Raw genomic sequence first — 15,175 nt, 5'->3', positions numbered from 1 at the left:
TTCTACTGCTTCAGACAAACTAATGTGGCTACCTATCTTGCTCTGTCTTGTTGCCAAGGATACTCTTGTTATGTTTACTTAGTGGCTGTGATACTCATTCTTTCCTAGTGTTTCACATTCAGTATGCTGTGGAAGATGATTTGCGGAGCCCAGGATGTCAGTTAATCTGTATGTAGTATAAATCTAGTTTTCAATATTTCCCCCTTCTCCAGACATTGAAATTATTTTCAGAGGCAGCTTTTAAAAAAGAAAGTCACAGATCAGTGTAGTTTTCTGAAATACAAGACAAGAAGGTATTAGGGAAGGTACGCTGCTGAAAGGATTTCTGAATAGCATGGGAATTGTCTTCATTAATGATGGTGACATGTACTTTCACATGGGAGTAAACAGTAGAACAGATGAATGATGGGGGCTCAGAAGGTAGACCATCTTCCAGATGAAATCATTAACAGTTCTCAGAGTTGCACTAGAAGGGAGGGGGGTGTTACCTCAAAGTTAATGTATTATCTCATTTCAGCCACAGCTGTTTGTTGCAAATTGAACAATGTTCTTCTAAATAATATAGGAGATCCATAAGAATGAGGCAAGATTGCGTTAAATATTGGTACTATAAACTTGAGTGTCTCAGTTATTTATGTTGGTAGAGGATATTTTAAAAGCAAGATAATTAATGCCTGACTTATTCTGGTTTTGAGTCAAAATGGTTTCTTCCCTTCCTTAAACATTGACCTTGCCTTTCATGGCAAGGGAGCAGGCAGAATGTTTGGTAACCAAGCATGTTCCTTCATGAATGATCTTCAGTTAAGGGTAATGCTGTTTGTCTTCTGATAATGATAGTCTATTTGAGAAACAGGTTCTTCCTACACGTTCTCAAACAAATAATAATAATCTGTGATAACTCTTCTCACTAGCTGGGCTTTAGTTACCTGATTATTTTACACAACTTTGCTAGTGAATAAACTGCTGAATGACTGACTGGTAAAATATTAATAGACCCAGCAAATTACTAACATATTCCTCATTAGAGCACAGGAATAGAAAAGTACATGTCCTGAGTTGGCATCTCTGTGAGAGAACACAAATGAGATATTCATGCTGGTACCTAGAATAATAAGAGCAAGGACTCTCTTGCAGGAGCAGCATCCTTGGTAGGGTTGGCAAGTCCGACTCAAGAAGTATCTGGGGACTTTGGGGGTGGAGCCAGGAGCACGGGTGTGACAAGCACAGATGAACCCTGAAGGGAGTTCTGGCCACCACATTTAAAGGGACCACGCTCCTTTTAAATGTCTTCCCTCCATTTAGAATAATGGGGCACCTTCTTTGGGGGCTCATAGAATTGGACTCCTGAACCAATCTTTTTGAAACTTGGGAGGTGTTTTGAGGAGAGGCACCAGATGCTATGATGAAAACTTGGTACCTCTACCTCAAAAAACAGCCTCCCCCCAGAGCCCCAGTTATCTACTGATCAATTTTCCATTATACCCTATGGGAATTGGTCTCCATAGGGAATAATGGAATGCCCAGCAGACATTTCCCTCCCCCCCTCCTGCTTTCTGATGACCCTGAAGTGGGGGAAAGGCATCCAGACTGGGGGATCCCCTGCCCACACCTGGGGATTGACAGCCCTATCCTGGGCAGTTGTCTTTTGTTCCTCCCCCCAAAACTGATTCTCTTCCATTATTTGTTATGGGATTAATTCTTTGCCAAGACACTCCAGAGACATTTAAATGTATGGAGCTACCTTATAACAGTGTTGTCTTTTGACTGGTAGTGGCACTTTGGAAGAGAAAAGTCTTTCCCAATACTTGTTACATGAGATCCATTAACTGTAGATTCCAGGATTGAATTTGCGACCTTTTGTATGCAGAGCATATGTTCTGCTATTGAGCCATAGGATACTTTGTTTAACTTGGGTTAGCAATTCAAACCACGTGGTACTTGGAATCCAACCCAACATTCTGTCACATTCAGGGAAGATTAAAAAAAAGGAGTCTTTTTAGCACCTCAGAGTCTAATAAGTTTTTGTTCTTGCATAAGCTTTTGTGGACTAGAGCCTGTTACCCAATGCATATAGTAGGTAGAGGTTATGAAAGAAAAACATACTTAACAGTAGGGTCAAAGTGACACTACAGATCGGTTTTCTGGAATGTTCGAGATTTTGCTGGCGATGGTCAGAATGGGAGGAAGCGGATCATGGTTTCTGGGATCCACTGCTGGTTGGGGATGACAGCACTTGAATATGGCAGGCTTGTGCCAGACCACCAATGACGTTCAAGAATTTGCCGAAGTCCATTTGGCCATCGTAGTTCATGTAGAGTTTCTTCATCATGTGGTCCCGGACACCTGGGTCTTTCTGGTTCTTCGTTAAAGACTCCAGCTTGGTGTTCATGAACTTCGGGCACTCCAATTTGGAGAAGGAAGCAGCATTCTCATCACACCCGGCGTAGCGCTGTAACACATCCAGCAGTGGCTCAATGCAGCGTTCGGTTTCTGTGGGGCCGCCGGAGTACTTAGATGACATGTCTGCGGAGAGAAGGCGAGGTAGACCACAGCTGTGGGCGGGTGGGCTAGCTGCCTTTGGTCAACGAATACTTATGCTAGAATAAAAATCTCTTAGTCTCTAAAGTGACAAAAAGCTATTAGCAAAACTAAACAGATCAACATGGCTACTCTGATGAGGAGTTGTTAGAGTTAACTGAGAGCGTATGTAATGGTCTTAAAACACTCAAATGCTATAAAAATGCTAACCTCTGTGTTAATACATGCATTATATAATTCATTGGATATATTTTTATGAACATTATCATTAACTCAGGGTGGGATGTTCTTTTTCTTTTGCTAAAAATAGTGCAAGTTTGTTGAGACTTGCTTCTACTTCAATTGCTGCTTTCTGTAATCCACAATCAGACTTTTTAAAAAAACAATTCTATAGGGATGTCTAACTTGGCCACCTCCACCTATTCCTTTGTTCTCCTTAAGGGAACGTTAATAACTCTTGTGTTGCAGGCATCTGAAAGATGGACTGTTCCTGGGTGAACGTACCAGCTATGGTTACTCCCTGCTGAATCCTCCTAAAGAATTGTCCCTGCAAATGTTACATTGTTAGGCCAATTTGACGTAGCTTGACACACTGTACTATCAAGTCTGACTATGAAAAGAGAGTTAAGTTGAACAGAGGGAAATGAAACAGCAAATGTCAACCTTGTGCTTGTTTCCACACAAGACAAAGAATTCCTGTTCATGTCTTATTTCATTGAACTCAAACACAGCCATGTACTGGGCATGCCCAGCAGCTATATGGTCTGATGCAGGTTCTCTTTTTGTATGGTGAAATGAAGCAGTGTTCCTCTTCAGTATCATTTACATGGTAAGAAAGAGGACTTATTCTGTTTACATTATTTTCCACTTGTAATTGATATCTATTTGATTTCTTTGTGCCTGGGGCAGCATGGTCCAGGCCCTGTTTTCACAGTTGGCTTTGGTGAGCTGAACTTCTCTGATATTAGTGCAAGTTTATATGTGCTGTGAAGTAAGAATTTATTTAGTGGAAATTACTCATTTTCTATTTTAAAATTGCCCCCCCACTGTAATGATTGGCTGAGGAGAGAGAGTGTGTGTGTGTGAAATTGAGCTTAATATAAAATTACAACTCTAAAACACCCATATGTCTTTCTCAGTCTTACCTCAAAGCCCCTGTGATCAACAGGAGGCTCTCCTACCTTGAAGGGGAACAGCAGCACTTCAGTTGTTTTATCCCTGTGCTTATGGGAGTGCTGCTCTAGCATCCAGTTACCTTTCTGAGGGGGGGTAGATGGAATGTTGAAGGGAAACTCAGTGGGAGTTAGTTCTGATTGGCTTCAGGGACAGTGAAGTCTATCTCAGTAAAAGAACAAGAGTTTGAAGGGCAGCTCTGTCTAGTAGCATGGCAGAGTAGTTTAGCTTTACCTTTGGGAAAGGACAGAATACCTGATTGTTGGGCCTGTCTCTTGTAGTAAGCACACCTTGTAACAATTGGTCAGACTCTTGGGAAAAGGCAGATTGGTGTGGGTAGAATCCTATGTGTGTGAAAGGATCCAGCCTAGTGGCTAATCAGTGAAAGCCTATTTGTACTACAAGTAGTAAAGAGAATTCAAGTCACACTCTGAAGCTATAACTAGCTTTACCGTATTGTCTCAGCCAGGTTTCTTCTTTGATTGTCCTGAGACTTGTGCTGATCTGTTTTTTTTAAAAACCAACCTGTAAATAAAGTCTTCTTTGTTACTCTCATACAACTCCTTCCTCAGTTATTTGCGTTCTTGCTCACCACAAAATTTTGCTCATGATAGCAGACCTAAAGCCTTTACACTTAGTACCTAATAACAGCTGGCAATTCAGGGGAAGGTTTACAGTTCAAAACAAACCTGCTTCCACAAAATAATTAACAGTTGTGTGGGTCCCCTCAAACCCTTTCATGAGCTGTGCTCTTATGTCTCTCTAAATCACCAAGGCTTGTGAGCTAGAGGTACGAAGAGAAATGTCTCTTTGATATCATACCAGATCAGAGAATCATGATCAGACCAAATCTAATCAAGAGACCAACCTGAGGAAGTAACCTGATTCCCAAGGGAAATCTGGCACACCCTAATTAAGACTTTTTGTAGAACTAGGGCAGTGGCACCCTAAAGACAGACAAAGGTTTATTCAAGGTATAAGCTTTTGTGTGCAAGCGCATTTTTTCATATACAGTAAAACAGAATTTCCTCAACTATTACATATAGGAAGGGGGGTTAATTAGCAGGAAGGGCTAGAGCAGAGGTATCAAACTCATTTCTTACAAGGACTGGATCTGACACAGATGTTACTTTTTCAATCTGGCCATGTGTGCTATCAAGGGTAACACAAGGTACTGGAAATTCTAACTTTATAAAGATGATGTCAGATGCTGAATGACAATAGCAGGCTTGCTTGGTTTAGGTGTAATATGCAGAGGGGTAGTAGGCTTGGAGATTTCAGCCTTGGTAAGAAGATAGGAAATGTGGGTCTCAATTTGGTGCAGGAAGATTTGGTCCAGGAGGATTCAAAGAATAAATGGACATAAGTCCGACGTTAGAAGCCACAACATTCAAAAGCCAATGGGGGAATGTTTTAATTTTCCAAGACATTCAATTGCTGACCTTAAGAATAGCATTTATCTTACAAAGGAATTTCAAAGGGAGATTAGAGAGACAGCTGAATTGCAGCTGATAATGAAGCTCAAGACAATGCTTCCTCGTGGACTGAATTGAGACCTAGGATTCTTCTTTCATTACTCATGCCTACTTTTGACGTTTGCATCTGAAATCACTCTACTCTCCAAAATATAAGGACTGATGGACTCATATTTTAGCTGTATCTGAAGAAACGAGCAGCGCCTCGCAAAAGCTTATGCCCTGGTGCAAATTTTCTTAGTCATTAGGGTGCTACTAGACTCCTGCATACTTCCACTAATAAAGATTGCAAGCTATGCTGTTAGGTTTCCTTAATTTTTTTTCATGTTAGATCTGGAAGCGGGGGGGTCCTTTCCAAGTGAAATAATGTGTTGATTTCAGACTGGGCAAAATCCAGTGATAGTGATGATAATGAAACAATTTAAAAAGCAATGGGTGTGCAGGGGCTTAATGTAAAGAAAGACAGCCAGTGATGTGGGAGAGGAGACATGCTGGAACCGTAAAGGTTCTTAAAAATTATTTAGCTATCTGCTTCCAGTCATTAAAGAATGGAATCCAGTTGCTGTAGTTTCTAATCGGGGTCTTTTGGAAAGAAAATAAAATCCCAGATCGGCACAGAGAAATCTCATCTTAAAAAATAAGGCAAAATAATTTTCTCTTAATTCTTCTAATCTCAGGTGCATCTTTTTCCTGCCCTTCCCCCTCCTTTTTTACCCTGCATGTGTGTAATCAAGTTTCAAAGTAAGCAGCGGAGCAGGGTGATCTCAATGTAAACTGTGCTTGTTAAAAGAATCCTCCCTCCCTCTTTCTGAAGTAGTGTGCATACCTATGAAAGTTTATACCTGAAATAAAACTTTGCTGGTCTTAAAGGTGCTGTGAGAGTCCGACTTTGTTTCTTCACAGGGGTGTTCTCACCTTTCCCTTCCCTTCTTCCCCAAAGGAGGAAGAGGGGGGAGGAAGCCTCAGCTAATGAAGCGAAGGGAGGCTTGACTTTGTATCTCTCCCCTCATGATTGAGGGAGATGAGTGGAAGCCACAGCAGCAGCAGCCCTGGGGAAGGAAGCTGTAAAAAGCTAATCGCTTGCAGGCCGAATAGGAGCGCTGCAGGGGCTGGTTCCACCCAGTGGGCCGTATGCTTGACACCCCTGAGTTAGAGTCTGACTGGCCTTTCCTGGCAGCTACACCTGAGGTCTTGAGTTGCCACCTACTGCAGTTCTGTAAACTGGGCATAAGACAGGGACCCCTTTCAAAGAAGAAGATGATGATGATATTGGATTTATATCCCGCCCTCCACTCCGAAGAGTCTCAGAGCGGCTCACAATCTCCTTTACCTTCCCCCCCCACAACAGATACTCTGTGAGGTGGGTGGGGCTGAGAGGGCTCTCACAGCAGCTGCCCTTTCAAGGACAACCTCTGCCAGAGCTATGGCTGACCCAAGGCCATTCCAGCAGCTACAAGTGGAGGAGTGGGGAATCAAACCCGGTTCTCCCAGATAAGAGTCCGCACACTTAACCACTACACCAAACTGGCTACACCACACACTTAACCACTACACCAAACAGCTTTTGTATTCCATTTTTAGAAGCTAGCTGCTAATGATTTTGTTTTTTTAAAACTGTCATTTCAGACAGACCCGTTTTAGTAACCAGCTTCTAATGGATTTTATTTACTCTTTCATACAAAGCTGCTTTCATCCAGTTAGCAAAGTGTGGTTGAGCCATTTTTGAGGGATACAGTTTTCTTCCAATTTTGCCTCTTTGTTGCTCTTCTGATTCATGTGCTATGGTGTTTAAAATGTCCATGATGCTTCCTACAGTACGGCTTTCCCCCTGCCCTTTTTGTGGCACGATTTTCCTCAAACTTTAAAAAAAATGTTCTAAATTGAACACTATGGTGCTGAACCAATAAAGCACTTCAGTGCTACAATGGTGCCAGTGAGATGCCTTGGCAACCTTGTATTGGTCTAGCGCTATAGCGTTCACCTTAGAATGTTAAAAAAATTGAGGACGACTACACTGCAAAAAAAAAGTGGGTGTGGGGGGAGGGAACCTCACTGAGATTATCATAGCATGCCAGAGACAGCTCATTAACAGAAAGAAATCTGCTGTATGAAATCCCTGTCCTATTGCTTTACTTGAAACCAGCCAGCAATAGATAATATCTGGTTTAGAATGATAATGTGAAAGGGGCCAGGGTTTTATTTTTTTCCTCAGTGTTGGAATGCCTACCTTCTTGAGGCTCACTCAGTACCCACTTTATTTTATTAATTTGTTGAAATAATTCATTTTTTCAGGAGCTAGTTCCAAGTTAAACTTCATAAAGCTGAAACAAATTAAACTATTCTGCAGTATGCTATCTTATTACATTTTAGAATATTAATTGTGTACAAAAATAGTTATGTATGTTTCATAATGCACAGCAATTCTCATTGTCTAATGCAGGGGTGTCAAACTCATTTGTTATGAAGGCCGGATTTGACATAAATGAAACCTTGTCGGGCTGGGCCATGTGTATCATAAAATGCCAGGTAGCAGACATATAAACTTTATAAAGGGCACAGATACACAATTAAAGATTTTTTTACTTAAAATAAAACATGCTTAAAACATTAGCACATTTGCGATATTTTGTTTTACAGTCTCTGTTAAATGTCACCTCTTGCTATGAATTATTGCATCAAAAACTTCAGACAACGTCTGTGCTGTACCAGTCTTGAATATGTGCTGTTCAGGTGTGCACATCTGTAAGTTGCAAACCTACTTTTGATTCATTGACATTCTCATGGTCAATGCTTTGAGCCTAAGACCCAGAGGAACATGAAGCAGCTGGGCATTGTGAGCTTTTGTGCAGAAGTTGTTTCACGTACTAGTCAAGAACATGTGAAGGCACCATGGCACAGACTAAGGGCCATGTGCTTGTCTACAAAACAATCATTTTCCCCAGAAAAATGACTACAACTAAAAAAATACTCCCCCCCCCAAAAAAAACCCCCCAACAACTACAAGAACAGAGAGACAGCCACGTACAGTGGTCAGTGTCAGGCTACTGCCTGGGAAGTCTAAATTCAAGACCCCCCCCCCATCAAAGGAAAATGTGAAAGAAAAATTAAGGAAAATTTGCTGGCTAAACCTGGGGTGGAACACACTCTCAGCCTAATGCTGATATTTCTCTTCTAAATAGTTCACATGCTTTCCTATTGAGAAAGACTGGAGGGCATGAATTCAGTGAAAAAGAGGAGGGGAACCCAGTTACAACCATAACATGCCCAACAAAACTCTCTCTCTCTCTCTCTCTGTAGCAAGGCAAAATGTTCATACCTTCACTAAAACGTTGCTAATCTTAGAAACACTCCTGATGGTGGGGACTGGCAAAGGAAGCTCTGACTCTTTCTTTCCTTCCCTGGGGCATGAGGAGGGGAGGAGCCTCAGCCATTCATTAGAAGGAAGAGAGGCTTGTCTCAGTAGCGCTGCAGAGTGATTAATTGAGCCTGGCAGGCTTAATCACCCAGCAGAGCTATAGAGCCAAGTTCCCTCATTGGCTGAGACTGCTCCTCCCTCCTCCTCTCTTTGGGATAAAGGAGGGGGGAGAAGGAAAGGCTGCTTTGCTGCTCTGGCTTATCTGGGAAGAAACACAAAATGGCGACCGAAAACAGCAGGCAAGGGAAAATGAAGCAGATGACAGCCAGTTGCTGGAGGGCCTGATTGGAGCCCTCTGCGGGGCTGATCCAGCCCGCGGGCCATATGTTTGACACCCCGGTCTCTAATGTCTTACATAACGATCTTCTTGCTGCACACTGGGAGTCATAATTCTTAAGGAATTTCACTCATTCCAAAGAAGACAATATTTCATAGAAGTGGGTTTTTTTTCAGAGCTTTTCCAAAAATCTGCTCCAGATCTTTTTGAGGTGGTTCCTAGGGCTTCACAGTTCCATTCAGAGATAGAGACAATTGCAGATTTGATACCATTCAAAAGCCATTGTTTTCTCAGTGTGCCCAAATATGATAAGATTAGCATCTCACTATAAATGTGACCTTAAAATAATTTTATCTTAGTATTTTAACTAATTACCATTGATCTACCTATTAAGACCACATAATTTCCTGCATCAGTGAAGATAAATTTATTCAAGTAGAAACAAAGAAATAGAATGTACGTTGCTTAGCATTATATCACTACATTTTAAGTAGCAGAGGAAATCTTCCTGGGATGATTGCAAACTAGTTTTATTTAAGCATTTTTATTTAAAATAGGCTTTAAATGTATTGAATAAAGACAAGAGTAGATAATGCTCTTTGTGACTAAGATTTACTGCAAAGGATGGGATAGCTTCCTAATAGATTTGAAGTTCAATTTTTTTAAAAAAAGGAGTAACTAAAAAGGATTCTGTGGTGGAAGATGCTATGTAAATAGGAAGCTGTGGAATGAACTAGAAGTTTATATATGGCCAGTGCCAGTGCTGCTGAGTAGACCAGGGCCAGCATTTCGCCACAGGGGTGCCCAGCCCTGAAGGAGGAAGGAGTGGGGAGAGGCATGCAGGCGTGTGTGGATCTGGCTCCAGCTTCCTTCCCTCCCCATTCTCATCCCTCTGGGCTGGCCTCACCTCCCTCCTTTCATCACCCATCTGCCTTCCCAGAGGGATACTCCAAGCTGCTGCTGCGCCTTCCAGCAGCTGTTGCTGGCTTTGGGGAGCTCTGGGGTGGATGTTAGTGGTAGTGAAAAGTGTCCTCAAGTCGCAGTCAACTCACGATGCAGGGTTTTCAAGGCAAGAAGAGACAAGAGATGAACTTGCCATGGCCTGTGTCTTCCTGGCAAGTCTGGGCTTCCTTGGTGCTGCTGGTTTCCCATCTTCCAGTACTACAGAGGGCCGAACCTGCTTAGCTTCCAAGCTTGGTTAAAATGAGGCTAGTCTGGCTAACCTGCCTCTGGACTGCAGCCCTGAACTTCCTCAGTGGTCTTCCTTCAAGTACTAACTGGGGCTGGGCCTATTTAACTTCCAAAACAGGATGAAATCAATCTAGCCTGGATCATTTAGGTCAGGACCAAATGGGGCAGAGAGAAGGGGAAAAAAATGTGTGGATAGATGAGGGGACTTTAATCCTCTCCCCTCACTTTTCTCAGTCTCAATGACTTCCCATGTCAGAGCTTGGTCAAAAGAAAACAGGATTCAATGAGCTAAGGTAGGTGGGGGTATCTGAAGAACTGAGCAGTGACTCATGAAAATTCCTCCCCTGCCACAAATTTGGTTAGTCTTTAAGGTGCTCCTGGACTCTTGCTCTTTTCTACTGCCTGTTCCAGTTTCTTTAAAACCAGATCCCCCCTGCTTCACATGTGAAGAGGTAATTTGATTCCTTTGTGTTGCATGTGCTTTAAAATGCGATGAAAACATCCTAGGGGTCTGGGATTCTAAACCGGAGGTCTCCTCCTTTTTTAGTCTCCTGGGCTCCTTTGAAATTCTGATGGGGGGGGTGGGCCCAGCCACAAAATGGCTACTGCAGGAAGTAGGGTGGCCATAATAGCTGGAGGCCAGCCAGGGACACCTTGAGGGGGGAATGATGTGAGTGCGCGCGCGCGTGCCGCCGGAAACAGGAAGTGAGGTCACTTCCGGTGACGGCATGCCACCGCTGAAAACAGGAAGTGACATCACTTCCTGTGACATCATTTCCCCCGTGCCACCTGCCAGAAGCAGGAAGTGACATCACTTCCTGTGACATCATTTCCCCCAAATGACATCATTTCCCTCCGCTGGCTGTTTCTGATAGCCCTGCGCCCCCTCTTTCATTTGATATGTGTCCCGTGCGGGTGCCACCCTCCTGCCGGGAGATGCCGCAAAATGAGCCCCCTTGAGGCTTATGGCGGCAGGGCTCGGGGGAAGCGAGCTAGACTGCTGTTCTTTTGAGGGGTTATAGAGTGTTTCGAGCCCGTCCCTGTGGCATCGGTCCCATCGTTGTGGGACCCAGGGGGCCGGCGCAGCGGCCTGCCGAAGCAGCCTGTCACTAATAACACAGGTCGAGATGCAGGACAGGAACCCGGAAGTGACCGACAGGCTGCTTCAGCGGGCCGCTGCGCTGGCACCCTGGGTCCCACAACGATGGGACCGATGCCACAGGGACGGGCTCGAAACACTCTATAACCCCTCAAAAGAACAGCAGTCTAGCTCGCTTCCCCCGAGCCCTGCCGCCATAAGCCTCAAGGGGGCTCATTTTGCGGCATCTCCCGGCAGGAGGGTGGCACCCGCACGGGACACATATCAAATGAAAGAGGGGGCGCAGGGCTGTCAGAAACAGCCGGCGGAGGGAGTCGGGAGCCCACCCCACTGGGAAGGAAGGAAGGAGGGAGGGAGGAGGGAGGAAGGAAGAAAGGAAGGAGGGAGGGAAGGGAGGAAGGAGGGAGGGAGGGAAGGAAGGAGGGAGGAAGGAAGAAAGGAGGGAGGGAAGGAGGGAGGGAGGGAGGGAGGGAAGGAGGGAGGGAGGAGGGAGGGAGGAAGGAGGGAGAAAGAAAGGAAGGAGGGAGGGAAGGAGGGAGGGAAGAGAGGAAGGAGGGAGGGAAGGAGGGGAGGAAGGAAGGAGGGAAGGAAAAAAGGAAGGAGGGAGGAAGAAAGGAAGGAGGGAGGGAGGAAGGAGGGAGGGAGGAAGGAAGAAAGGAAGGAGGGAGGGAAGAAAGGAAGGGAGGGAGGGGAGGAAGGAAGAAGGGAGAAAGGAAGAAAGGAAGGAGGGAAGGAGGGAGAAAGGAAGAAAGGAAGGAGGGAAGGAGGGAGGAAGGAAGAAAGGAAGGAGGGAGGGAAGGAGGAAGGAAGGAGGGAGGGAAGGAGGGGAGGAAGGAAGGAAGGCCGCCCCCCCTCCCGCCAGCCGCCCCCCCTCCCGCCAGCCGCCCCCCCGCTTTTGGCCCCCTCCCTCCCTGCCTGCCTGCCTGGGGGGGGCTTACCTTCTCCAGGGCGTGGGAGGCCTCCCCTCCGGGCGGTCGGGCGGGCTGGCCAGGAGGCGCAGCGGTGGCTGGTGCTGGTGGCGGCGCTGCTGGCGGGGCTGGCGGCGGCTGATCCGGGGCCTCCCGCCATGCCGCCGCAGGCGCCACTGGCCCGCCTCCTCCGTCGCCTCCTGCTCTGCCGCGGCCCTACGCCAGCGAGAGGAGCCGGTGGGCCGCGCGCGCGAGGAAGGCGGCGAGTGAGGGAGCCAGCGTCCCTGCACGTGCGCACGGCGTTGTGGCGGGCCCCGCGCATGCGCAGAGCCCGCCAAACCGCCGTGCGCACGCGCAGGGACGCTGGCTCCCTCACTCGCCGCCTTCCCCCCCCCCGCCCGCGCGGCCCTCCGGCTCCCCGCTGGCTAAACCAGGACTTCTAATGGTCCCGGTATAGCCAGCCCGGGAGGCGGGAATTGGGGGCCAGAATCGGGACTTTCCCGGGTGACCGGGACGGTCTGGCCACCCTAGCAGGAAATGGTCCCCACTGCAAAGTGTCAGGGAGTGAGGTTATGCCTAACTCTTCGACTTTTACAATAAATGATATATTACAATAAATGCCTTTTACAATGCCTTTTACAATAAATGATATATACGTATATATTCTGGTATATACACCTACAAGAACACAGTGGAGATCCTTGTGTCATAGAGTTGGAAGGTACCTCCAGGGTCATTTAGTCCACCCCCTGCACAATGCAGGAAATTCACAAGTACCTCCCCCCCCACACCCTCTTCCTGCCCTCGCTCTTATGATCTGCCCAATTCACAGAATCAGCATTGCTGTCCCATGGCCATCTGACATTTTTTCTTTGACAGAGTGGTAAAAGAAAGAAAAAGAAGTGACTGGTTCTTTGACAAAACATAATGCACACACCAAGAACTTCTCGCTCTTGATTTATAGGTGAAATTATTTATAGTAAAATTATTTCTTGCTTGAATCCTGCCCAGAAGTCAGAGCCTGATGGAACACCATAAGGAAGGAGGTATTACCCAAACAGAGCTGAGCTGCCCAGACTCCAGCATCTGCCCATGAAGGGCTCGCTCCAGTGATTGGCACACTGACTTATGGGGTTGCCAACTTCAGGTTGGGAAATCCTTAGAGATTTGGAGGTGGAGCATAGGGAAGGACAACAGTGGAGTATAATGCCATGGAGTCCAGTTTCCAAAGCAGCTATTTTCTCCAGGGGAATTGATCTCTGTCATCTGGAGATCTGTTTAATTCCAGGGATCTCCAGGCCACATCTGGAGACTGGCAGTCCTAACTCTGAAGCAGTGAAAGCCACAAAGTCCCATGCACAGTGCTTCAGGTGCCTTTGTGTCAGAACGAAGGAGAATTTTCCTTTCTACTTGTGCTAAATTTTTGCATGATGCATCATGTGTTCAGAGAACATCTGCAGCGGTCCAGAATCACACATGTTTTTGAACACATGAAGCTGCCTTGTACTGAATCAGACCCTTCTTGGCCCATTAAAGTCAGTCTTGTCTACTCAGATCAACAGTGGATCTCCAAGATCTCAGGTTGAAAACTTTCATTCACATTACTCTCAAGATCAATGTGAGATGACTCAGCATGCTGCTTGAATGCTACGCCTCCCTCCCTCCTCTTTCGTTCTCTTTTGAAATACAGTAGTTTTAAAAGTATATAAATACTTAAATATATATAAATACTCATTTCACTAGGGAGCTATGGCTGATTAAAAACATCTGTTTTTAAAAATTGGTTGAGGGTGCAAGTAGGTAGTCTCTCCTAGGGTGCCAAAAAGCCTGGCACCTGTCCTGTGTATGGCTGTTTGTTCTTGCACTCTGCAGAAAGACAAGGTCAGAGAAGTGTTTTTGTTAATTAAGGTTGCTTTCCAAATAGCAATGAACAAGAGGTCCATTGCACCTTTAACTGAAACAGCTTTATTGTGTTTAAGACTTTGTGGGCTTAAGCTGCTTCATCAGGTGAGTGAACTTCCCACAGGTAGCTTTTGAAATCACCTTAGAATCTGAGAACTTTACCTGCAGGCATTTGGGGAGAAAGGTTGTGTATTGGCAATTTTTTCTCTCCTGGCTTATAATATGGGCACATGCAGTCTGATGGTGCTGTGTACATAACTCTATTGCCCCACTAGCAGTTGTAGTTTGGTATAACCTATCCAGTGGTACTGGCAGAGAGCCACTTGAAAAGTCACCCCCTCAAACAAATAAACTTGAGAAAAATAAGGCATTGGAGCTGCAGCAACAAGGAATATTTGCAAGAAATACTAGAGCAGGGGTGGCCAAACTTGCTTAATGTAAGAGCCACATAGAATAAACATCAGATGTTTGAGAGACACAAGACACAAACATCAGATGTTTGTGGGAGGAAGGAAGGAAGGAAGGAAGGAAGGAAGGAAGGAAGGAAGGAAGGAAGGAAGGAAGGAAGGAAGGAAGGAAGGAAGGAAGGAAGGAAGGAAGGAAGGAAGGAAGGAAAACAGATGGGGGGATGAGGGTGGAAAGAGAGCAACTTTAAATGTATTCTCCAAGCTGCCAGCTGGCTTGACTTGCAGAAGTGATTTAAAGAGACAAATGACTTTTCCAGGTCAGCTGACGGGGTGGTGGTGGGGGCTTCAAGAGCCACACAATATGTGTGAAAGAGCCACATGTGATTCCTGAGCTGCAGTTTGGCCACCCCTGTACTAGAGTTTACCCAGTTGAAGATATCAAAGAGGCTCATCAATCAAAGAGTGTTTCAGCGAGAATGACATTAATGATTAGCATTGATTACACATATGCTCTATCTCTTGTAGATACATAGATGATATTCTTGGGAGATGGTATTGTATTTGTGATACTGCATTTAATGAAAATTGATGTGCCCAGAATTATAAGGCCAGTTTTTGCATCTTTCTTTTCTTTTTTAAAAAGCTTAATCACCCAAATTATTCCAGTCATGTAGGGTTGACCTCCATGACCTTTATAGAATTAAAAGATATAAGAAGTTGGGTCCCCTCTAGTTTAGCAGAGCAGTCCTGAGAGCACTTTTCCTCATTTCAAACCATTTCATTGGTTTGA

At 45.2% G+C, this 15,175-nt stretch overlaps 2 protein-coding genes across 2 annotated transcripts in view; one reads left to right on the top strand and one right to left on the bottom strand.

Annotated features, from left to right (window-relative positions):
• Positions 1-15,175, top strand: part of AGPAT3 (1-acylglycerol-3-phosphate O-acyltransferase 3) — a 155,510-nt gene that overhangs the window by 24,137 nt on the left and 116,198 nt on the right. The window lies entirely within an intron of this gene.
• Positions 2,192-2,544, bottom strand: LOC132568945 (protein S100-A11-like). Its single transcript, XM_060235126.1, has one exon. The coding sequence runs from the start codon at positions 2,519-2,521 to the stop codon at positions 2,192-2,194; it is 330 nt and encodes a 109-aa protein (XP_060091109.1). The 5' UTR covers positions 2,522-2,544.

The sequence above is a fragment of the Heteronotia binoei genome, chromosome 3, assembly GCF_032191835.1.
Source record: "Heteronotia binoei isolate CCM8104 ecotype False Entrance Well chromosome 3, APGP_CSIRO_Hbin_v1, whole genome shotgun sequence".
NCBI classification, from domain to species: domain Eukaryota; kingdom Metazoa; phylum Chordata; class Lepidosauria; order Squamata; family Gekkonidae; genus Heteronotia; species Heteronotia binoei.
The sequence above is the reverse complement of the archived record's forward strand: the minus strand, read 5'-3'. Positions and strand labels throughout refer to the sequence as shown.

What these genes read in the sequence shown, in the direction of transcription:
- LOC132568945 (XM_060235126.1), bottom strand. Translation starts at nt 2,521, where the DNA reads ATGTCATCTAAGTACTCCGGCGGCCCCACAGAAACCGAACGCTGCATT.